This window comes from Apium graveolens, chromosome 3 (genome assembly GCF_009905375.1).
Source record: "Apium graveolens cultivar Ventura chromosome 3, ASM990537v1, whole genome shotgun sequence".
In the NCBI taxonomy this organism is placed as follows: domain Eukaryota; kingdom Viridiplantae; phylum Streptophyta; class Magnoliopsida; order Apiales; family Apiaceae; genus Apium; species Apium graveolens.
In genome coordinates this window covers 277,034,676-277,059,516 of record NC_133649.1, presented here as the reverse complement: position 1 = coordinate 277,059,516, position 24,841 = coordinate 277,034,676, and the positions used below count along the sequence as shown (strand labels likewise).

Sequence of the window (24,841 nt, the reverse complement as noted above, 5' to 3'; positions counted from 1 at the left end):
TGCAGTGGAACGTACCTTGATATTTCAACATGGAATCAACAAGTTCATTAGCCATCGAATTGAAAACTAAACATTTTTCGGGGTTTACTACGTAGAGATAGAAACAATCTTCTGAAAAACGTTCAAACAACATCCAATTTCCAATTTGTAAATCCACAGTTGTTAACAAGCTTTTAAATCCACACAACATGTTTCTTTCTTTGTCAAATCCCAACACAAAATTAGATCTATTTGTTAAGAATATTTTTACGCTTGAATATACTCCTTCTCCATTTTCGTTCAGCAGCACGTATGGAACAACCTACCAAATAGATTCAAAGATGCAAGCTTTAGAAACTACATAGCAACAAATGCAGAAAACATTACCAGTTCACTTGATTCGTAGTTTTTCTACGTTGGACATGCCAAGAACTTATTTGTAATCACTTTTGCAGAATCCATGTTGCTTTGTGATAACTATAAGTTAATCGAATGTATAATATTTACTCATTAAAATAACTTTGAGTCTTCAACTATATTACCTAAAATTAAGGCAAAGTGATTTATTTGTTACGATTTTAAACAATTTTTATCTTTATTAGTGACAATTATTAAATTTCATATCAAGGATAAAATGGAATCATTTTTGAAGAATAGAAGCGGTCATGATATATTATTTATGATAAATGATCTGAAGAGGATATTTGTTCACATTATTATGATATTATATCGAAATGCCTAAGTTTGTTAGCCTTGGTTTAGAGTTAGTTATTGGTTGATGTATTTTTTATTTTAAACATCATATCAATCAGGATAAATATTTCTTAATAGATAAGTCTTTCCCTGAGATTTTAATGTACTATTTTTTAGACTGCTTCAATCACTCTCCATAATCGAAGTCAACTTTGCAAAATGAATTTCAATCACATAACAGAATTCTTCTACCTTAAATATATACTATAATCAATCTGTCAAAATAACACTCATCTTCACAAGTCATTTTTTTACTCACCACGAGTCATGGAGAGTCTTTTGTTTGATCACATCGAAAATCTCCAAAAGAACAGAACTACATGGCGACTGAAAGTTAGAGTGACACGAATTTGGGAGACTATATCACCTGAAAATGGTTCCATTAGAGGCTACAATCTCATTCTTCTAGATGATGATGTATATAATTCTTAATAATCTTTCTTTGAAACTAAATTTCCATGTACTTATTGCACATTAACTATATATGCAGTATATTTTATATTATACGTATTAACTTTATTTCTCATTGTAAAAAATAGAATTCTCATGTACACGCCTACGTGTTTTCTGACAATTGGAAGGTTATTGGAAAAGATGTGGTTGAGGGTCATGTTTACAGATTTGAAAACTATACTGTAAGGGATACTGTTGGCAAGCTCAAGCCTGTGTCAACTAATTTATGTATAAGGCTACTGGGCTCCACTATTATTCAACGTGTTAAGGATGATGGTATGATTCCGCATTATAAGTTTGAATTCATGGACTTGGGTGACCTAGAGGAAGAAACAAAGCATTTGGGAGAGAACGAGAATCCTGAGTTTGCCGCCAGTATGATTATATTTTTATCTACTTTTTAGTGTTAAAAGATTTTTTTTTAATGTCAAGCATTGTGTGAATTTTGTATATGTTATGTTAAACGCACATATAGAGAAACATTTATAATTCTTAATAGTCTGAATTATACAATTGTAGATCTAATCGGAGTAATTGATAAATATGAGAAAGTTAATCGAATATCTACCAAATATGGACCAAGAGATGTTGTTAGATTTATGCTTACGGATGGCAGGTAAATTATAATTGCCTGATAAGAATGAATTCTCTTTATATAAAGACTAATACACAAATATAACTTTATTGTTTGATGTTTTAAATGCAGAGTTTCTCACAAAGTGAGCATCTGGGGCGAATTGGCTATAGCCACGAATGAGGCTTTTATAAAGGCCGAGGAGAAACCAATCATAACAATTGTAACCAGTACCAAACTATCTACATTCAGGGGTATTTTTTAAAATCATTATGATCATATTTTGCAATATATTAAACATTTTTGTTGTTTAATTAATCTACTTTTAATCATCCAAATATAAAGCAATGCATATATTCCTAATAGATTTTAATTTTGTTGAATAAATTATTTTGTTAGAAACCGTACAAATTGGTTCATTGCCATCTTCAAAGGTCTACATAAACCTGAACATTGAGACGGTTATCGAGAAAGGTATTTTTTGTTTATATCAAAATTAGGATTTTAGGAAATTAATTATACACTTTTTATGTTGACATCATTTTGTCATTAAATAAGATTGTTCGAGGAAGGGTTCAAAAGTCCTGAAAATCCTGAAAAGATGTCAACAAAAAATGCAATTATACCTTCCATTGAAAGGTTAAGTCTAAAAGATTTGAATGACAGTTGTTCCACTTTAAGTGTTAAGGTTTGTTATTCATATTTATCATCAATGTACTACCGTTTTCCAATTTTCATACAATTGAAATGATAACATCTTTTCACTTACTCCATTTTTTACTAATATTTCAGAAGAAGGTTTGTTGCACGTTCAAAATTCTTAAGATTGAGGATGTAGATAATTGGTGGTATTATAGTTGTTACAAATTTAAAGCAGATGTTCAGAAAGAAGGGAAGAGGTTCAGATGTGAAAATTGTAAGAAAAACTGGACATTTGCTGAGAAGAGGTTTGTTTGGATCAGTAATGAATTGCAACACTTATACACTGTACATTTGTGACATTTTTTATTTGCTGAAAAGAGGTTTGTTTGTCCAAATATATAGGTTTCGCTTAATAGTCTTAGCTGAGGATTCAACATTGACTACTAATATTATCCTTATGGATCGTGTCGTGAAGAGGCTAGCTGGCAACACCGCAACACATTACTTGAATAAGAAAGATGTGGTATTGTATTTATAGTTTGATCACAAATATGTAAATTTTATTTTCATTTATTATAAATTATGAATGTCCAATGTACCTCCTATGCAGCGAGCGGAGGATATTCATATCCCTGATATTCTAAATGAAATTGTTCATAAAGAACTAACTGTTAGTATTGAGATTAACGAGGCCAATGTCATTGAGGACATCAATTTGTATGAGGCTGTGGATTTGTTAGATTCCTCTGTCGTAAGCTCATCCATTGCAGACTCCCGTTCCAAAATGTCCATCCTTTGACAGAGTTGTGAGTATTTCCCTGTAAACATGATATATGTAACAAATACAATTTTTACATACTAAGTTTTTTTCAATCCCAATTATATTTTAGGCCAGCGAATCATGTCATTTGTTTGATAGCCCAGATTCTGCAAAGTCTGTAACCAAGAAGCCAAAGACCGTAAGTCCTTATTATTTACAGAAGTTATTGTTATCCTTCAAAGAAGATTATGAACATCAATTTTTGTTTTCATTAAACTGTTTCTAACTATCATTACACTTTGTGCTGCAGCATGCCTAATGCTTAGACATTCCAGTGAACCCAAGCTGCTACAAAGTTGACGAGTTTGCTCAAGAATAAAACTTTTTGCTTTAATTTTCTTCAAGTCTTTTCCGTGTTATGTTCAAGACTAATTTGAATTTTCCAAGATTATTTCACTGTCATTTGATACGGATTGTTATTTACGTCTTAATGTTCCTCCCTTCATAAATTATACTAGTTGTTATGTCATATTGATGAATTTGATTATTGATGTTATGTTGAATGTTGAATATTTTTCTTACATAAATTATTTACAGCATTCACATTGAAATTTTAATTGAACCATAGATATCATGAACATGTATTTGACATGAAAAATAAACCTAAATATATTTATTAATTTTGGGAGGAAATCATTATGATCCTCAGGACATATAATAACAGAGTTTCGAAGTATTTGAATACAGTTTGATTCAGATCAATATTAAGTCTCTTCAATAAATTTACTTTAATTAAACTACACACATATTTTACATTTACTTTCTAGATATAGAAAGACAAATAATTAATTTGATATTGATTTTGATTAATCATAATTCAAGGAATCAGTCAATCATTACACCGATAAAGATTATGATCATCATTAAGATTATGATTAAGATGTACTTGAATGAAGGTATTTCCATTACCACCAATCATTGTAAATAAATACCACATTATCTTACATTTTTTAAATTAAGAAATATTATCATAAGCATTAGTATCAGTTATTTATGCCTTCTATTACGGGATTTTGAAAGATTATAATTTATCATGCATGGGAGAAGTAGTAAATTTATATAATAATAACAAAGTTAGATTTATAATATAATTATGTTTAAAATCGATGGTATATCATCATTACACTTAATCAGTAATCGTGAGAATATTACAAATTTAGTTATGTTTGATAAGCTCAGAACACTCAATGAATTTCACAATGACTGGAAGATTAAGGTTAGGGTGACTAGAATGTGGCCATCAAATACTTCTGACGATGACTCATTGTATCGGTATAATTTAATTCTTCTGGATGCTGAGGTAATTTTCCTGTATAACAAATCTATTAATAATTGCTATGTTTTATATGCAATATGTTGTGACATAAAACTATTAATTTGACGAATATAGTTGTTTTCAGAATTTTCATGTTCAAGCCACCATTGATTCTAATGTCTGGGATATATTTCAAGAAGTTATAAATGAAGGAAAAGTGTATGAGATTTCTGATTTCTTAAGTAAAAAGGATACAAGGAAGCATAGGTCTATTTCTTCCAGAATATACATCACGTTTAATAGTGAAACAATGATTAAACCTTTATTGGGAGATGACACTACAATAGCTCTTCATAAATTTGACTTTGTTGATATCGGTGACATGATAGTAAATGCAAAAGGATACCGAACTGGTGATATTGCTGATATTCTTACAGGTTTTATATGATTCTCAAATTTTATTATGTATTTTTACCCTTCACCTAGGTCTATTATTAAACAGACTTTTGTTTCTTACAATTATTCAGATGTTATTGGAGTTGTTGAAGATCTTGAACCTGCTCAGGTTATTTCTTCTATGATTGGTGACCAAACGATTATTCGCTTTAGAATAACTGATGGAAGGTTTTGCCTTGAGAATCTGTTTCTTACATCTTTAGATATTAGAATATAAAAATTACATATCAAAATTCGAATATTCATACACTATTCCTTTACTTTAGATAAACATGAATGTTGTTAGAGTTACAGTATGGGGTAAGCATGTTAAATCAGCTGATCTGTTGTTTAATGATGTTTTGGAAAGTCCGGTTATAGTAATTTTGGCAAGTATGAGACCCCTTTGGTTGCACGGTGAGTATGTTACATTCCTCACAATAATCTGAATTTTATATGTTAAAAATGTTTGATTCACATGAAAATCATCCATTTATATTGTTTTATAGGTGAAGCAGTTATTGGTACTGTTGAATCTTCAAGGATTTACATTAATCTTGAGAATGTTGATATAATCAATATGAGAAAGAGGTACACAATTGCTCTAAAAAGAGATACAAGATGTAGAGCTTCATAAACTCTTAAAATGACTAATTTCATCCAGCTTTTTGTTGCTACAGGATTGAAGATGGTGTTTTTTGGTCCTAAATTTCAATAATAAAATTCTACATATGACACTTTTCGCCAACGCGATATTGAAGAAATAGCAGAGGCTTGAAGACCTGATAAATAATGTTATTCACTGTTTATTGGAAACAATGAATGTTTTTTCTCAAAGTATATTTAGTTTATTTTTCCTGCAGTTTCTTAATTAGTTTCAATTCATGTTGTCCTATTACATGTCAAGATTCCCCTAAAACCATATCTTATTTGTTAGGAGATTGAAGAAAACAGTCCTATCATTGGAAAGAACATATGATATTTTTATACAATATCAAATGCATATTTTCATATTACATGCCATACGCTATTCAATATCATATTTAATTTTGTTTGTAAGCTACTTTCTATATGTTCAGGTCGATAATCACTATTTCTCATCAGAAGAATTGGTTATTTCAAGTTTAAAAAATGTAAACAGTTTAAAATTTAAAGTTTTGTACATATACATGTAACAAGCCATATGTATTGATATTGTGTAAGGAAAATATTAATTGAAAGACTATGACATAGAAAGCACTATTCGATATAACGTTAGACCATAACCATTTCCCCCATTATCATCCATATCCTAAACTATTAGGATATAATAAGTTACATATCATAATTTAGGCGGTGAAAAGAAATAAACATGCATTTCATAAATTTACATTGATGTGAATGTTTAAATAGAAATTCTAGATTGTTAATGTCATTCAACTTGGAAAATAACCTTATTATCTTCGTTAGGCAGCATTGTAAACACTATGGTATGATCCTCCGTCAAATGATTATCCTCTGCAAACCTGTTCCAGCCTGCAGAGCATCTTACTTTTCTTTTTTCAATTGAGAGTCCAACAAGAGAATCTTCATTTTGCGTCCTTAAAACTATCTCTTCTCCAGCAGCCAATTCACGTACTTCAGGATGAATATATCTAGGAAAATACTGGATTTCGAATTCATGTTAGATAATTAATATTACAAACTTAGTAGAATAATAGTGATTGATTCAAGAGAGCCGTACCACCCCATGACCTGAGTTATTGACATGAGATTTTCTCATAATTCTACTGAATTGAACAACGTTAGGCATTGGTTCGTTTATCTGAACAATAATATGTTGTTCTGTAACATTCACGTTTGCCGCACTTACAACATTGTGGATGTTATCTGCGTCAGTAATCTCTGCATATAAAACAGAGTATACATTTGAGTTTTCATACAGAAAATCCCTATTGTATATATAATACATTACATCATCTAAATTCATTTTATGATATAAAATTAGCATATGACCTCTAATAATTGTAACCTCCTCAACTTCCTTCTCAATCCTTGCATTGTCAAAAACATTGATCGTAAATTCATCACTTCCCAAATATGTGAAAAGTAGAATGTCTTTTTCGTTAAATTTTGCATAATGTGCAAGCTCTCGCAAACCAAACAACATTCCCTTCACACTTGAGTAGTATCCTCTAAAACGCTTTCCATTCTTAAATGAAAACGAAACTACTAGCGGTATGCTAAATTCAAAACGCATCTGGAAATTGAAAGGAATTTTCTGGATAAATTATTGATATAGCAAATAATTTGAATCATATAAAAACTATATACATAAATTGTGAATGAATAAATGCATATATTTAGAACCTTAGTGCACCATGTGACGAAACTTACAAATTCTCCATCAGAAATTGCGTAAGGTGTAACTAATGAAAGAAATTTCCGGCCGCTTGCATCTTTTTTTTCAACAAAAAACATTTATAGCACGAGTACATATTATGATAGATATGCGAGTGTATAAAAAATATCAAAATTCCTTTTATAACTATGATCTAATTATCAGATATACCTTTATTGCAAAAATTGCCCACCAACTGTTTTTTTGGGACAACGTAATCAACTTCTGAACCTTCGTCACATAATATATTAACCCAAAAATTTCCAGAACCTTGATATAAAACAACAATAATGCTCCCTCCAGTTCTCACAAGTTCTTGGAACAGAGGTGAAAGATCAGTAATACTGTTTGTCTTATTATCAAACTTGCCCTTTTTTACGACCGTTTTGTAGACTTATTTGTGCATTACACGGAATGTCTCCTTCTATCTCTGAACTTATTGATTCTGGTACAATCTGTAAGAAAAAATCAATATATATATGAATTTGCTAAAATGACATTATTTACTATAACTAATCAATGAAATAAAACATTGTCTTACCAATTTATTTTTGTCACGCATGTGTGGATCAATGAAAAGAATAAACCATATCGTCTTTGGCATTTCTACTTCTATCTATTGACAAATAGATGTTAAAAAGATAATTAGCACATAATTTTACAGTAAGGCATACATCTATTAAGTATTAAAATTAGGTACAATAATTGTGTTATGAGTTATTAATTTTAATTACCTCTTGAAGTTGCTCCATATCAGTTTCTTCAATTATCCTTTCTGAACCAAAAACAAAATGGCCTCAAAGCAAGTTATTGTATAACTCTGCATTGCGATCAGACAAAAGCATATTGCATTATACTCGATAATATATTTGTGTTTTTGTTCTTACCTGAAGCAGGACTGTTGTATTGTTTCAAAACCATCATAGAATTGTCCTGCTCCTATGCGGAAATAAAGATCACCCATTAGTGTCAATGAAATCTCTTTTCCAATTTAGTTTAAAGTTTTAATTCCTTAATATTAACAAAGTCTTAATGTCGAGAATATAACTTGCTTAGATTTGTGTTACGGTGACTAACTTCAAGTTCTAAACCCATAACCCCAATTTGAAAATACCAATTCCAAAATATGAACTCATAACCTAAATTGGACGGCTAATTATATTAATACAAGTAATTCATAGCAATGATTTCATAAACATTGTCTGACATTGAATATACGGAAGATTATATGACAAACGTTCATGTTAAATGCGAGTACAAATTAAATATGAACATGAAAGAATGAGTAGTTACAAAGTAAACTAAACTTAACATAATCATGTTTCAACTACAAAAAACTCTTAAAAACTCAATCTAAATAAGAACATAACTGAATAACTTTCTTCTCGGTAAAAAAAAGGCATAACTCCATCGATGAACTTTGTTGCTATTGTGTTGTATAATCAATCAATTTTGTAAGCGTATGGGATGTTTGACTGTTTCTTGATGGTTTCTTCTCTGTTTCAACAAGATATTATGTATCGCCTAATTGTAAAGAAATTGTATTATATTCTAAAGTTACTTTTATGTTTTAAGATATATCAGATGTATCCCAACTGTAAACCACCTAAATAACAAGAGTTATACATTTTTCAGCTTTAATATAAATTCAATATCAAAACATTATATTCATAATTTTTTAAAAGCAAAATATATTTCAAAATATTTTACCTAAAAATATAGTGTTTAGTTTTAAATGTATGTTACTGTTCTATATGGAATTCCACCCGAATTACTTTTAAATTACATATATGAATTTATATTTAGATTTAAAGTTATAATTTTGGAAGAATAAATAAATTGTTAATTTATAAAGTAAGGAAGGTACATAATATAAGTTTTTAATGCATTAATTTTCTTTAAATATTGTTTGGCCTTAACTATCACCATGGATAAACTATTACCATTTTCGATCAAATGTATTTTAAATGTAATATAAAATATCAAAAAAAATTTAAATATAGAAGATTAGTTAGCATTATTATAGTTTGTTTGTATTATTGCTTATAAATTAAAGGAATAATTTGTTACTATTATTAATTAATTAAAATAAAATATTTTCGTTGTTTGACAGATTTTATATTTGTTCCTAACGTATTTTTTGCTAACATATATTATATTAAACCAATATTACTTAATTTTATATTGATCAAAGTTAGATATAATAAACCCATTTTGTTAAAGTTATAGAGATTTAACTTTTTGTACAGTTAAACAAACATGTATTGTTAAACACATCATAACATGTGGGTACATTAGAGCTAGAGCATTTTATATATTGCATATCCCAAGAAAAATAGTATCTTGCAAAAGACTAATGTATTAAAGTGTAATTATTATGGCACGTATTACACACTAAGATATGATGAGCATTCTTACATCATCAACTAGAAAATCTAAATGTGGGATCTTTTACTTAAAAACATAAATATAGAAGATGAAGAGTCTATTTGGCCTCACTTTTACACATGCATAGATTCAATTTGATGATAATTGCATTAACTATAATTATAACTATTAACACAACCTTTTCATTATCTCATTTACATACCCCTTCACATTGTTCTTACTCTATCATATTATCAATTTCATACAACTCTCATTTTTGAGAAGAGTAGTAAACAGAACAATGGAAAATCTTCAATCGAACATTATCAGTTTGATATTTTCTTACATTATCATCCAGGCAGATGATTTCAGCAGTTTTGCAAGACTGATAATGGTTTGGCTAAATAGGGAAACCTCTCTGAGAATCAAATAAGTGTTGGACAAGATGGATTGGGAGGCACTGTATCAGTTTCATCAGAATCCATTCGAGGTTACACGTGATCGTTTTCATGGTTTCATAGCTTTTGCAGTTCGTAACAATGTTGATCAAGCGATGTTCTATAACTCAGACCAGAATCTATTTTTGAGGCAAAATGTTGATCAGCATCTCGCAGTCTTGGCTCATATATCAGGTAATCATTTTCCACCTTTATTTGGCTACATTTTCTTTAAAGCTATATTTAGAGGCCTTGAAACAAGTCAGACATGCCATGTTTGAATTTCTCAATAGAACTGACATGAGGTCGAAGCTGATAGAAATTTTTAGGTTGTTTGAAGAGATGTATGCTTACATTACAGACAGAGACTATCTTTTTTCTGTATATATGTTTTGCCCAAATGCACAAAATTTAGACCCAATGTACCAGCTAGATGGTCATCCTTATGGAGAAGAATTATGTCTATCTCTCTGCGATAGGACTGTTGAGCCTGACTTTCATGTTGATGGTGAATTATACAGCAAAAGTTTAAACATGTCTCATCTGTGGAGCACTAAGTGTTAGCATTGTGCTACTCAACTCATCCTGTATAGGAATCTCCTAAGTAGTTTCAGTGATTAAGCTTCTTAAATGTTCTCATACATTGCATGTGTTTTAAAGTACAATGCAAGGACATGTTATGGTTTGAACTACTGTTGTGAATTTTCAAGGCCTATTGTAGGAGTATTGAACAACTGACAGCTTATTGTATTTCAATTTACATGTTCTATTAGTTTTATTATTAATCATATCCGATAAGAGAAGTAGTTAACAAACAAGTATACTAATGTTAAAGGCACCTTATTCTTTCTTAGTAGCACCATATGATGAGAATTCATGAGGTAAACAATTTAATACCATCCCACTTTTCCTTCAATCTGCAAATGTAGAATATTTCCAAGACTAACTACATATTTTAGTACAATGTATAGTTTGTAAAATTGTAATCATGTAACATGCTTCAATTCTTTTCATATATCTTTGCACGATTGGCTTTATAGCAACCATTCATTTAGTATACAGTTATCAATCTCAGGCCTCATGTTCCACAGAAATTTTATTCCAAGCTGCTCAAAGTAATCATCAAGAACTTCCACCATGTCATACAATCATACTCATGTTTTACCTCCTCTAGAGTTGTGTTGTCCAATGTTGTTGACAATTTCCAATATACTGCACATAGGTCTCCCTAATTCGATAAATCCTAACATATCCCCCGTTGTCAGCCTTCTCCAGTCTCAAATGATTTGAAAAAATATTAACTTGATCAAGAATGCATGTGTTCATTACTCTGAAATGTCCACAAGATGTAGTAACCCTGATTCCAGCCAATTCTTCAGTCCAAATTTATTATCAGTTTTGGAGCTTAGGTTGCTGAAATGGACCTTTAATGGTTGCATCGATATCACTTTTTGTATCAACAATTCAACAAAGGCATGTCATCTTCTTCATCATACAATTCTCATACATGCTTTGGTTGGATGCACTCTTCTGATATATCCTTAGCAAAATCATGAAAGTCTGAGTCTAAAACTGATATTAGTACTGACTAAACTTTCTTGAACATTTGTTGTTCAAGCGGTCTCTATTTGATTATAGCGACCATTCCTTTAAGAAAGAATTCATGATAGTTAATCCTTCATTTTGTATATCTTGATTACTACACTTTATATTATAGTAGCACCTTATTAATCCTAAACTTGACCATCAATATCATGTTTTTGTCATCACTGTACAATTTAGGCATTGAGATTATGCACTATTGGAGTTCTTATAATCGTCATTTGCTTAAGGCATAAATTTTATAAACGAAGATAAGACTCACATTGATTTTATGTTTTAATGAAAACAATAGGTTCCTGTAGTTTTCTTTTAAAATGCCGATTAATCCTCACATTGATTTGAGATTTTTAATCCATCAATACGTTCCTGTAGGTTTCTATAAAATAGACGATTTATGTTTTTTGTTCCATGTTTAATAAACTTTATATGTTAGTTATTATAATTAAGAGTTTACCATCTCTGAATACGATAAACCAATTAGTTTAATTTATATAACACTTGATGTTTAAAAAATTGCCGGATAACAAATTTGCGTAGCGCGGGCAAAAATCCCTAATTTTTTGAATGCGTCTTTGGAAAGCAAATAACTGAAAACGTAAGTGCATTTTACATTATTGGGAAAAACAAAATTTAAAAAATGATATAAACGCACGATGAAAATCCGTGTCTTTTGTATTAGGTAGAAACGAATGTATGGCTTGCGTTATTACGTGATAGTGTGGGCCATTTTGTATGATATTTTATATCATTTTAATTAAAATTGTTATACAAAGTGCCGATACCCAAAAAAAGAGAACATTAATTATATAAAAAGTAATAAAATAATAAAATATTGAATACAGAAAATAGAAGCGGATATTTGACCCGTTTTGCAGGTCCCTCGATCACTCTCTGTTTTAATCACGCTCTCAGGCCTGCAACTCCGTCCAACAACTTGGCACACCACTCACAATTCGTTGAATACACACATTTATAATTCCTCATTTGTTCATTAGTTAATCAATGCCAGGTTCTGCCCCTTTGCTATTTATACTAATTTGCTTACTTTAAATCATTTTTTTTACTTTTTTGTGGATAATTAATTCCATCAATTGAATAAAAATTGAAACTTGATGGTGATTTTAGGGAATGGTGAGAGGAGAGGCAGGGCAGCTTTGGTAGTTCTCGGCGATATCGGTCGCAGCCCTCGTATGCAGTATCATGCTCTTTCTCTTGCTCGTCAGGTCCTTTTTCACCTCCTTTTTTACTACATATACTTGCCCTAGTTGTATGAATGTAGTAGTAGTTTTTATTATATCCGAATCACACTTGACAACTACACTTTTCGATTAACTTGGAATCCGAATAAGTGACCACTAGACTTTATGATCGATTTATTTGGATGCTAATTTATTGATATTGAATTAGATTACTGAATAAGAAATCAAACCAAAAATGCTCAGTGTGTAAAGTCGAGGTATCCTACTTCAGTCCACTACACTTTTGACTTTTGAGGATAATTTGAGAAGTTTAGATTCTTTTTGGAAGTTTGTGCGGAGTTTTAGATGTTATAAATAAATCGTTTTGAGAAGCTGCAAAAAGGTATATATACTGTTCTCCTTTAAGTTCCGTTCTCCTTTTCAATTTCAACACATTAACTACTGTTTGGATTTTGTATATAATAATTTGCCTTTGTACCACTTAGGAAGTCAATTTTTTGGTGAATATATGAAGGATAAACGTCCCTGCTGGCTATTACCACATTCCAGTTTAAAATATGGCTAGGTTGAGAGATACAGTACTTCACATGACAAGCTATCATATTGATATTTTGTTTTGTGTCCATGTAAGGCTGCATAAATTTGCTGCATCAATCTAGTTAATATTACGAACTATTGAACTAAAGCTGTGTAATAGTTTAATTGATTTAAATTATAAGGTCAATTATCATAAATCTTGATTAGGTCTTGACCTCATATTTTTATGCAGGCATGCTTAGAAGTGGATATTGTTGCATACGGAGGTATGATATATTATACTTGGAGTTTTCTTTGATCCTTTAAAATCAGAAGATATTTTAGTAAGTTTCCCGGTTAATTGACAATATTTTTTGCTCTGTTTAGTTATAGGAGACCATAGCCACTCTGAAATGTGAGTTCAAAATTTTGATTGTACCATGCTAGCCCTGCTACACTCTTCTATGCAAAAGCATATATCAATCTTCTAAGGTGGTGTTGGCCTTCACACGTAAACATTATTTCGTTTTATTAGTCAGAACTGGTTGACAGATTTTTGTCCAACTAGATTGAGTAATTAATAATATTATACTTCTGTTCCATTATTGTACCTTTGTAAAATAGTACTCTCCCCGTTCCTTAAAAACTGGCAGCATGACATGATTTTATCAAATTACAATTTCTATTTTTTCACGTTTGTTAACTATACTATCATTGGAAGTTATAATTTATTTCAGTATCTATAAAATGTAACAATCTACTTTCTGTATAATATATCATCATTTTTAATTTTATTTTATTGAAATGTTTTTTTAGTTTTGAATATGTGCTGATTTTGATTTCGAAAGAAATCAAAGTTGCACAAACAAGATTTTAGTTTTAATTTTAACGAGATAAAAATTTAAGAGTTCTTATTTGTTTAATTTTTTGATAGCAAAGCAAAAGTTTTACCATTATAAAGGTCATAATTTTTTATTTTTTTTTTGCCAAATACAGCTCATAATTAAATTTTATTGCATAATTGATAAGTGTACTGACTTACCTCAATAACATGTGGAAGTCTATATTATGTTCTTACTATATGTGATATGTCAAATGTTTTTCGGAATAAAGTGAATACAACAATTCTCGTATGGAAACTCTTATGGTAAAGTTTGATTTACTTGATTTGAATAATAGGATATCGTATTGTCTTTTCATTGTAAACTTTATGTCTGTGAAAATGTCTCACCTCCTAGGCATTTTGCAGGGTAGCATCAAATTTTAAAACACACCGCAAAAGTTGTAAGCATTCCTCAAAGTTGCTGTCTAAACACTTGGCCAAAAAAACTTGTTATTTAAAGCCACCATTAATATTTGTTTTTGATTTCCGCTGCTACAATCATTGCCGTCGTGTTAATATTTGTAGCTCTTTACCGCCTCTTTGTTCTTACTTGCATATGTTCTTTCTTGCATAAAGTCACGTGATCCTAGTGGCTTAATAATGAACAAAACAGGCAACTTAATATATTACCTTGATAATATCCATTTGTCATGTCATGTACCCCAGTTTTTCGAGTTTCTAAAAATTGCTAAATATATTTTAATGATAGAAAGTTTGTATTTTGCATAAACTTGAAATAATAAGAAGAATACATTTTAGTGTTACAAAAACTAAAATTAGACTTTTGGTGTTTATAGTGTATAATAAGATAATAATATGTGCGTAGTATGGTAAAGTTTGTTCAACTTAATATGAATTATAACTGAAAATTGTTTGTTTTTTCATTTGTATACTTTCTGTTTGTGGATAGGTGTCGCCTCTTAGGCATTTTGCTGAATTGCATTAAATTTTTTAAGGCACAAAAAAAACTCATTGTCTAAAGCCACCATCAAAATTTTCTTTTTATATCCACCTTTCGACCACCTCTTTGCTCTTACAAAACATACATCTTAATTTAACATCTCTATAATGTCCGATATTTCACGTCATGTATTCTACCCTGTTGTGTATCTAAAAATCCCTAGATGCATTTATTTGTCTTTCATATACATTTAGCCCTTTCTCTCTCATTTTGTGTTTGCAGCCGTATGCTGATGTCCGAGATATTTGGTATATGCAATAGTTCTATAAGTTTATTTATTTTTTTAATTTTTTTTTATCGTAGTTAACCCGCAGCCGCTACCCTTCTGGTGCGCACTAGGTAAACCCTACGGGCTATATGTTTATTTTTTACCTCTAGGATATGAAGTGGGGATCATACATTTTAGGAAAATAACATATAACCTCTAAACCTGCACTTCATTTTCGATATAAAACATGAACAGAGTCCTCAGATAAAAACACCCAACAAAGCAATCACTTGTGCTACTGGCCATTTGCCAACAGAGACGTTAAATTCCCTAATCGGATTCCCACGTGGCACCTAAGTGTACCTTACCTATCACCTATATGCATACACGCAGATCATCTCCAATAACCCTAAACAAGTATATATGCACATATATATGTATGTATATATGTGTGTGTATATATTTATCCTCTATAACTTGATCATCTCTAATCATTTATCAATTTATCCTGAAAATTAGACTCTAGAGATGCAATGTTATTAAGAACCTCCTTGTTATCTGCAATACTTACTATACAACTACAAGATCTTTTATATATGCATCCAACACCCATCTTGTATAATTGTATTTGTCTGTCATCTCATGAATTATATAAGTTGTTTATCCATCCAAAATCTTTTATATGTAACATGAATCATGTTCTAGCATGAGCACTAAATAATTTCACACTTTCTTATTGTTAAATCTACACACACATATGTACATATTTGATAACATGAACAATTGACATTATTTCAAACTCAAATAAGTCATTATTCCAGACGGAAGCTTTATTCAACATTATAACCTACTTGACAATTGACATATAGCAGCAACTCAAATTTATAACTATCATTGGACACAATTTCATTGAAAAAAAAAACCCGAGAATATATGTACACTTTATATGTTTAGATTTTGAGTTGCTTAATCGCAAAGTAGCCATAGTTTAAATTTCACATAGTGATATCGGATTTTCACCTAAAAGCCATGTGCAAACAACGTTAGAAAATTTAACATTTTTGTTAGTGGATGACATTAGACTAAAGTGTGTGTATAGTTGGGTGTTGTATTTATTTACTAAATTTGTTCATGTTCGCAATTGAAATAGTGTACAAGTTTGGATGCTAAGATATGTGTTTTTCATTATAAAGTTGGTATAGGTGAAAATTGGTGTTTCACTCACTAAATTCTGCATCTGTTCAAAAATCTGCATCTTTTTGGAAATTTAGGGACGTCCAATAATTTTGTTGTGCTAATCTTTTTTTTTTTCTGCCTTTGTCCTGGATGTTTGAATAGGTTCAGATCCTCACTCTGCTGTATTAGAGCACCAATCTATTCATATTCATAAAATGGTAGTTTTTTTAGCTAATAACTATACCATGTTAACTTGATACCCTTATATTTTTATTGAATGTTCTATTGTCTGTCACTGAATTCACTGTGTTCTGGTTCTGCAGAAACCCTGGCCAGCAATCCCTCATTTGCCAAAGATACTTCAGCCTTTGATGCTTTTATTCAAGCCCGTATTTCAATTTATGATGCTGCTCTGGTTTCTTTGTGTTAAAATACCCGCTCCTGATGTTTTTATTGTACAGGTGAGTTTAATGTTGTAAGGTTTCAAATATTTCTGAGTATAATACTGTGACGTGTTTCTGGTAATGTACTCTTTTAAGACATTTCTTTTTTGATTAAATTTGCAACAATGGACATGCTATTTATGCTAAATCCTGATCTAGTTTATTGTACATGTTTTCTGCTTCTGTAGAATCCTCCTTCTGTTCCTACTTTAGTGGCTGTAAAATGGGCCAGCTGGCTGAGGCGCTCCAAATTCGTAGTCGATTGGCATAATTTTGGATATACATTGCTTGCATTGTCTCTTGGTAGAAGTAGTCCTTTTGTGGCAGTATATCGTTGGTAAAACTTCCTTCAAATACAAAATTTCTTCTGATTTTGAGGCTTTAAGTGCTATGTACATGACCTGCTATACTCTTAGGTTTGAAAAACATTATGGAAAGATGGCAAATGGTTCCCTATGTGTGACCCAGGCAATGCAACTTGAATTGGCTCAAAATTGGGGAATTAAGTGAGGGTTTCAGCTCATAAGTTTCAAAGTTTAAAATCCATTGCAGTTTGCTTGTTTACATTTTTTTTCAGTGTAATGATATTAAATTTAGGTTATGGTGGTGTTTCTATGTGTAGAGCTACCGTCTTATATGATCAGCCTCCTGAGTTTTTTCATCCTACTTTACTCGAGGAGAAACACAAGGTATGCCATATTTTTTATCTCATACCTCTTCAAGAGTACATTACTTAACCGATTATGATTGGGTTGGATTCTAGCTGTTTTGTAGGATTGGCAAAATTCTGAACGAGTCTTGTGGTCATCAAGACTGCTTCAGCAATGGTAATGTACTCAACTTATACAGTCTTTAGTTCAGTACTGGCTGAGCTTGAGCAAGATAGAATCCAACTAAAAGTTGTACACTACGTATAATTGACAGGTAAAGATGAAAATAATCCGAATGCAACTTTATTTACTACCCAGGTTGGCCCTGATATAATCTTGAATCAGAATCGTCCAGCACTCATAGTTAGCAGTACAAGCTGGTGAGTTGTTGATGTTGCACTGACGTCTAAGTTTATGTATATCCTCTGTTGTGCACTTACATTGTCAGCGGTATATCAGCATGTGCTGTAAGTCCTTTTTGCTTTAGCAAGACATCATAATATATATTCTTAATTGTAGCAGCTTGTCATGTTATTTTTTATATTGTGGACATGTATTATCACCCTCTCACTTGGCTGCTAGCAATACTTTTTTTTTGGCCAAGCACTAGAATCCTATGTTTTCCACGTGTAACCTAGTGGATTTTAGTGGTAACAAGAGACTGAAGGTTCAAGCCTTGTGGTGTCATTTGTGTCGAGTTTTAAATTTCTGCAATTACCGAGTACAAAAACAATGTAAATTAATGTTAACTAATTACTCCCTTCATCCCATTTTACATATTTCTTCGACTTTTTGCATGTAATTGAAGATGCTTAAAAACCACACTTCCATCTAATTTCAAATTTTTATTTTTTTGAATAAAGTATAAATTATAAACTTTTATTTATAAAAGGATTTTTAAAAAAAAAAATGAAGAAAGTCAAAAGGACATGTAGAAATGGGATGGAGGCAGTATTGTCCAACGACATATAGTAAGAGTGTTGTGATATAATGAGGAGAAAAAGAAATAAGAATTGTTGGTAATAGATGGAAAATAATTACTTTCAAACTCTTGTATAGGATATTACGGTAGGGCTGTCAAACGGATAATTCGGATACGGATTTGCCTATAGCCGTATCCGTATCCGAATCCGGAAATATTTAGAGAATAATATCTGAATGATCCGACGGATACTATCCGGATACGGATAATATCCGGATACGGATAATATCCGGATCTGAATCCGATTTTCAATCAGATTTCTTATTTTATATTAAGAATTGAAAAAAATTGAAAAAAAATTGAAAAAAATAGTAAAAATTAAAAATTCATTTTTAAAAATTAAAATAAGAGATAAACTGATTTTAATTATACTTTAATTTTTCAAAAAATTAATTTTATTTATCTTTTCAATATAATCGTTATTTTTAAATTGTTGAACTCAAATGATTTTTTCTATATGTCTATAAAATTTGTATAAACATAATATTTAATATATATATACACACACACATAAACACATTATAAATTTAATATAATATATTTTAAATTATTTAAATATTTAAATATAAAATATATTTATTCGGATTAGGATATTATCGGATACGAATATGGGCTATATCCGTATCCGCAGTCGTCGGATTCGAATACGGATAATATCCGCTTTGTTTCGGATACGGATAATATCCGTTTTATTTCGAATACCAATGCGGATTTTTCGGACGAATATCGGATTTTTCGAAATTTTTTGACTGCCCTATATTATGGTGTCTTGCTATGATGGGAGTATTATGTTCTATGTAAAGTTGTGAACCACATCAATTTTGGAGCCAAAATTCGAAAGTTAAATTGTTTTTGTAAATATTTTCTTTTGGCCTATGACCATATCAATTTTCTCATTATGATTTTAGGTTGCAGTTTTATGTTTTTCTTTTACTTTGTTCTGTTGTATCAGATTTTGTAAATTTTAACAAGTTTTGAGCTTTTGCTCCCTCTCGATTTTATGTTGTAAATTTTCAACATTAAATGTTGTAGCTATTTACCATGATACCTCTATGTAGACTGCTGATTAGTATCTACTTTTTTTACACAACTAAACTACTGTAAAAATGATGCTCGTTTCAGGACGCCGGATGAAGATTTTAATATACTTCTCGAAGCAGCACTTATGTATGATAGACGTGTTGCTGCAATATTAAACGAGGATGACTCAACCCCAGAGGATGTACTTTCCAGGGAATATTGTGAGGGAAAGAAATTCTTGTACCCTAGGTTGCTATTCATTATTACTGGTATATGATTTTGTTTCGTGTGTTATATGTCATTCATGGTATTGATAATGTATCCTGTTTGCTAGTCTTGGAAGTAACTCTTTTGGAGTATTATGTAGGTAAAGGACCTGAGAAACAAAAATACGAAGGAAAATTACGGAAGTTAAAACTCAAGCGTGTAGCATTTCGTACTATGTGGCTGTCAGCTGAAGATTACCCATTGCTTCTTGGTAAGTATTTTATTAAATATGTGTCCGATCATCTGGTAACTGCTTCTTTACCCTTCTACCTTGCATTATGTGTAGGATCGGCAGATCTGGGTGTTTGCCTGCATACCTCATCATCCGGGCTGGATCTTCCAATGAAGGTAAAATTTTGTTAATTTCTGATTCCTCTTGGTACTTGAAATTTATGAGTGATACAATTCAGTATTCACCAGTATAAGTCTATAACAATTCCTTATCATTGTTAATTTCCTTTATCAGGTTGTGGATATGTTTGGTTGTGGGCTGCCTGTTTGTGCCGTTTCATACTCATGGTAAAGTTGTTGATATGTGCAGTTTGCCAGTTTTGCAACAGATTTCATGGATGATAAACTACATATCAATTATTCTTTTCATTATATCTGTTTTTTTAATAATCTGAAGCATCAAGGAGCTTGTAAAAGCTGAAAAAAATGGTCTGCTTTTTTCATCCTCTTCAGAGCTAGCTGATGAGCTAATGGTAAGATCGGATAATGATATATTGTACTCCAAAAATTTCTGTAAAATTTTGAATTGGTTTCTCTACAGTTTCAGTTGGTGCTGATTAAATTTGTGTTTGTGATGTCTAATGAGTTTAGAAACACCATGCAGATGCTATTTAAGGGGTTTCCAGATGAATGTGATGCTTTGAAGTTGTTGAAAAGAGGTGTACAAGAAACAAGGTCTTCTGTGAGTTGGGAAACAGAGTGGGAAGCAAATGCAATGCCCTTAATAGCTAAGGTAAGTTCAACTTCTTTACTTCAGCTTTCTTTATGTTTCAATATATAAGATCTATGTTACTCGGACTCAACTAGAAGTGTCCGACATGGATACGTGTCCAAGTATCGGACTCGGCTACATTTTGAAAAATATACGTGTTTTTAGCCTAAAACAAGTGTCCAAGTCCGAGTGTCCGACACAGGGACTCGAAGGTAAAATGAAGAGTCCAAGTAACATAGTATAAGATTTATGATAATGGGTCATATTTTGCAGGTTATCTCCGGAGATTTCTGATGATACAAACTCTACAGCTGTGACGATTGCAAGAGTTCGTCCCGTATCCCCCTTAGGTCTCGCTTATAGATTTTAAATCGCTAAAATGCTCGGATATAGATATCTAGAAGATTCATGTCGTCATCCAGTATGTTAAAAGCAACTGTAATCGAAAATGAACAAAATCAGGTTATGAATTAATTGCTGAGAAGGGGTTGGGAAAGAGATCCTCTGTGTATCTTTCTTGTATACATTTACATCTATTTCAAGTTTAAATTGTAGGTTTAACGTGTTGATTCGGTCCGAACAAGTCGAGTTTGTTAATTAAAGTGTTTTAGGTAACCATACCAAACACGCGCTGTGTATCCCACACAAAGAGCAGAGGGTCTCGGAGGGTAATATGTACGCAGACCTTAGTGTTTCAGGTTAGATATCTTAATCCGGTTTAGTGATTTAGTAGAAAATGCTGCATTTATACACAACTTGTTAGTTGATTGAGTGAGGCAGTGAGCAGAGTTGAACCATAAACGTAAAATCATGTCTGATTGAGTGAAATAGGTTAGATTGTGTTTCCGCAGAGTGTTTAAGGTTAGACATGTTAATCTGGTTTTGTGATTTAGTAAAAAATGTTTAATTTCTAGACAACTTGTTAGCTGATTGAGTGAGCAGAGGTGAACCATTAACTTAAAATCATGCCTGATCGTGTCAAATAAGTTACATATCAAACATAATGCCTACACATTAGTAGTTTTGATCTGGATCATATTCAAACTGGCACGGAATTTTGACAGGTTTAACCCCACATCAATCCAACTCATCACCCCTGTGTTTATTACACCCTAGTGTAGACAATGGGCTGAATAGATCGTACTTGCAGAGGAAAAAATAAATAAAAACAGAAAGGGTCTCAGTCATCTTGTCTGTTGAGTTTTGCTATGCATCAGATAAGGCTCAACTCATCTATTGGAGGTAGAAACTATACAGCCAAAATCTTGTTTGCCTGAACGAGTTGCATATTACATAGTGTTTACAAAATTCCCCTGCATAACCAATAATTAGGTATTTACAGTTGCCTAGTTTCCCTTTTAGAATAGAAACGATCTTATATGTATGTATACAGTTGCCTATCCTCAATTGTTCCTTCTTCCGTGTTTGGGAGGTCTTTTAATTTTAGAAATTCACCCGGAAAGGCATTATAACTGTTTTAAAAGTTGCGAATCGCCAATTAATTGTTGTAATCGACTCGTTTAATCTAAAAGCGGGTCAAAATCGTTTTCTTATAAAAGTCGATAAAAATTGGCGAAAATAATATTATTCGGTCAAAATCGGGTTAATCAGTTAAAAATATATTTAGTTTAATAATATTGTATATTTTGAATATATTTGTATAAATATATAAGAATAATAATTTTTGTGTACTTAAAATAATAAAAAAATTACGTATATTAAAAATATTCATATGTAAAAACAATAGTAAATTATTTTTTAGTAAAATAATTAAATTTCGTATATAACTAGCATAATAATCCATACGAGGCACGGGTTAGAATGAGTTTTTTTTATACATCATGCAATTATAATGTTTTTAGAGAAACTCCAACAATAAGGCTTTTGAGTCAAATTTTGAAACAAGCTCCATGTCCCCTCCGTAACATTAGGGGTTTCGAATGTTTACTAACTTTAAGGAGTAAGGGGTCATTTGTTTTCGTCTTAATCCTTCTTAATAATTCTGTTTTATTCATTAAGATTGTTTGGACCTTCTTTGTATCTTCTTAATGGTTAAAAATCTTCTTAATCGCTAATATGAAAAACTCCGGCTTAAGCGTTAAGAATTTAACAATGGTGAGAGTTGACTCCAGTATGTACGCATTGTACTGTATGACCCATTATTTTTAATAAATCAATGCACATCATTAGTTTTTAAATACATGTATGATAACTTCGGTGAGCGGGCGGCTCCGTCCGACGGCGTTCCTAGACCATCTGTGCGGGGGTGAGGTGTAGCTGCTGGTTGGGCGCCTGCAAAACAATACCGGAAGGGGGGTTTGGCTGCCACGGCGCCTCCGGTGTGAGAATAAGAACATGCTTTGGAGAAGATGAAGGTATATATATGTTTATGTAATTTAGAGGTTGCTGTGTGTTTGTGTGTGGATGTGTATATGTGATGGCTGCTGTGTGTTTTTGGGTGTATGAGAGTGTGTGAGTGTGCAAGAGTGAATATTTTCCAACCCCTAAACCCTTCAGTCTTGGGGGTATATATAGCCCCAAGGTAGGGTTTAGGGGTAGTTACCTCTAAATCTGGGCCGTTGGATCTTGGGACCAGAGGGCGCAAGGCTTGGGTGGATTGCTTACACGTGTCCAGGGGAGGACCAGCTCCAGAGTGTCCTAACGGCCTCTGACACGCGTCGTGCTTGTCTGGTGTGCTGGTTGTTGATAGCTGTCATAGTCACGTGCCCACGTACCTTCGCTTGGCGGGTTGTGGGATGTGCATGTGTTTGTTGGGACGTCCCTCACTGCGGTTTTGGCCCCGATCCGGATCCGGGTATGCAGGCGGATTTGGATCCGGGAAATAGGATAGACCCGAGCCTGGGCTCTTATGCTTGATTGGCCTGGGAGAGGGGGGTCTTAGCAGGTCAGTTGAGCCTGCCTCCCTTTAGTCCAGGTTGACGCCTACCCGAGTCTCTCATACCCTATCATTTTCCCCCCACTCCCTTATGCAGATTTTCTGGATGAGGGAGTAGAGTAGGGTTGCATATTTGGCTTAGTAAAAAATTTCTGCTTCTGGTTGCCCCCCAATCCGGATCTGGTGTAATGGATACCAATCCGGATTAAGGTAGAATAGTTGTTTCAGAAAAATTTCTGCTCTTGGTTGCCCCCCAATCCGGATGTGGTGTAATGGATACCAATCCGGATTAAGGTAAAATAGTTGCTTCTGAAAAATTTCTGCTCCTGGTTGCCCCCCAATCCGGATCTGTTGTGGTAGATGCCAAACCGGATTAAGGTAAAATAGTTGCTTCAGAAAAATTTCTGCACCTGGTTGCCCCCCAATCCGGATCTTGTGTAATGGATACCAATCCGGATTAAGGTAGAATAGTTGCTTCAGAAATTTTTTTGCTCCTGGTTGGCCCCCAATCCGGATCTGTTGTGGTAGATGCCAAACCGGATTAAGGTAAAATAGTTGCTTCAGAAAAAATTCTGCTCCCGGTTGCCCCCCAATCCGGATCTTGTGTAATGGATACCAATCCGGATTAAGGTAGAATGGTTGCTTCAGAAAAATTTCTGCTCCTAGTTGCCCCCCAATCCGGATCTGGTGTAATGCATACCAATCCGGATTAAGGTAGAATAGTTGCTCCGAATCTGTAGCCGGTTGTCAAGGGTCCGGATCATGGCCTTGGGTCCGGATCGTTGGCAGTGGAATTTGAAGAGTTTTTAACTTGTAACGCCTTTCAGTTTTTCCCTCCCACGAATTTGAATTTTTAGGCAGTTATTTCCTAAAAACTCGGCCCATAATGATTATTGGTTTTAAATGTGATGCGTATTTGTATATATGTAAATGTATATATATTTCTCTTTCTGTAACTCCCTTTTCGCCCAATCCCAGGGTGCCACGTGGCGTGGGAGGT

At 32.3% G+C, this 24,841-nt stretch overlaps 3 protein-coding genes across 6 annotated transcripts; all 3 read left to right on the top strand.

Annotated features, from left to right (window-relative positions):
- Window positions 1-999: 999 nt before the first annotated feature.
- Window positions 1,000-3,480, top strand: LOC141715055 (replication protein A 70 kDa DNA-binding subunit C-like). Its single transcript, XM_074518542.1, has 11 exons — window positions 1,000-1,149; window positions 1,272-1,560; window positions 1,705-1,801; window positions 1,892-2,013; window positions 2,159-2,233; window positions 2,332-2,447; window positions 2,552-2,706; window positions 2,804-2,924; window positions 3,012-3,152; window positions 3,292-3,360; window positions 3,472-3,480. Exons 1-11 carry the CDS (start codon window positions 1,000-1,002, stop codon window positions 3,478-3,480), a joined length of 1,344 nt encoding a protein of 447 aa, XP_074374643.1.
- Window positions 3,481-4,383: 903 nt separating this feature from the next.
- LOC141715054 (replication factor A protein 1-like) lies at window positions 4,384-5,619 on the top strand. The gene is made up of 6 exons (XM_074518541.1): window positions 4,384-4,521; window positions 4,622-4,913; window positions 5,004-5,100; window positions 5,219-5,328; window positions 5,421-5,502; window positions 5,592-5,619. The coding sequence occupies exons 1-6, from the start codon at window positions 4,384-4,386 to the stop codon at window positions 5,617-5,619; spliced, it is 747 nt and encodes a 248-aa protein (XP_074374642.1).
- A 6,933-nt stretch (window positions 5,620-12,552) lies between these two features.
- Window positions 12,553-21,528, top strand: LOC141713388 (UDP-glycosyltransferase TURAN-like). 4 transcript variants are annotated; one of them, XM_074516780.1, is made up of 18 exons: window positions 12,553-12,706; window positions 12,823-12,920; window positions 13,666-13,699; window positions 15,560-15,595; window positions 16,803-16,858; window positions 16,964-17,101; window positions 17,272-17,420; window positions 17,500-17,589; window positions 17,706-17,772; window positions 17,847-17,910; window positions 18,008-18,113; window positions 19,838-20,004; window positions 20,103-20,213; window positions 20,289-20,350; window positions 20,469-20,521; window positions 20,631-20,706; window positions 20,838-20,966; window positions 21,219-21,528. In XM_074516780.1, exons 1-18 carry the CDS (start codon window positions 12,700-12,702, stop codon window positions 21,237-21,239), a joined length of 1,464 nt encoding a protein of 487 aa, XP_074372881.1. In that variant the 5' UTR covers window positions 12,553-12,699; the 3' UTR covers window positions 21,240-21,528. The 4 variants fall into 4 exon arrangements, with proteins under 4 accessions (XP_074372881.1, XP_074372882.1, XP_074372883.1 ...); XM_074516781.1 differs by lacking the exon at window positions 15,560-15,595; XM_074516782.1 differs by lacking the exons at window positions 12,553-12,706; window positions 15,560-15,595 and adding an exon at window positions 13,800-13,827 and having other exon boundaries at window positions 12,818-12,920.
- The last annotated feature ends 3,313 nt before the right edge of the window (window positions 21,529-24,841 follow it).

What these genes read in the sequence shown, in the direction of transcription:
- LOC141715055 (XM_074518542.1), top strand. Translation starts at nt 1,000, where the DNA reads ATGGAGAGTCTTTTGTTTGATCACATCGAAAATCTCCAAAAGAACAGA. An exon ending in GAATCCTGAGTTTGCCGCCA is followed by an intron (nt 1,561 to 1,704) that starts GTATGATTATAT and finishes ATACAATTGTAG; the next exon opens with ATCTAATCGGAGTAATTGAT. An exon ending in CAAACTATCTACATTCAGGG is followed by an intron (nt 2,014 to 2,158) that starts GTATTTTTTAAA and finishes TTATTTTGTTAG; the next exon opens with AAACCGTACAAATTGGTTCA.
- LOC141715054 (XM_074518541.1), top strand. Translation starts at nt 4,384, where the DNA reads ATGTTTGATAAGCTCAGAACACTCAATGAATTTCACAATGACTGGAAG. An exon ending in TAATTCTTCTGGATGCTGAG is followed by an intron (nt 4,522 to 4,621) that starts GTAATTTTCCTG and finishes AGTTGTTTTCAG; the next exon opens with AATTTTCATGTTCAAGCCAC. An exon ending in TATTGCTGATATTCTTACAG is followed by an intron (nt 4,914 to 5,003) that starts GTTTTATATGAT and finishes ACAATTATTCAG; the next exon opens with ATGTTATTGGAGTTGTTGAA.
- LOC141713388 (XM_074516780.1), top strand. An exon ending in GGATATTGTTGCATACGGAG is followed by an intron (nt 13,700 to 15,559) that starts GTATGATATATT and finishes TTTTTATCGTAG; the next exon opens with TTAACCCGCAGCCGCTACCC. An exon ending in TGTGCCGTTTCATACTCATG is followed by an intron (nt 20,522 to 20,630) that starts GTAAAGTTGTTG and finishes AATAATCTGAAG; the next exon opens with CATCAAGGAGCTTGTAAAAG.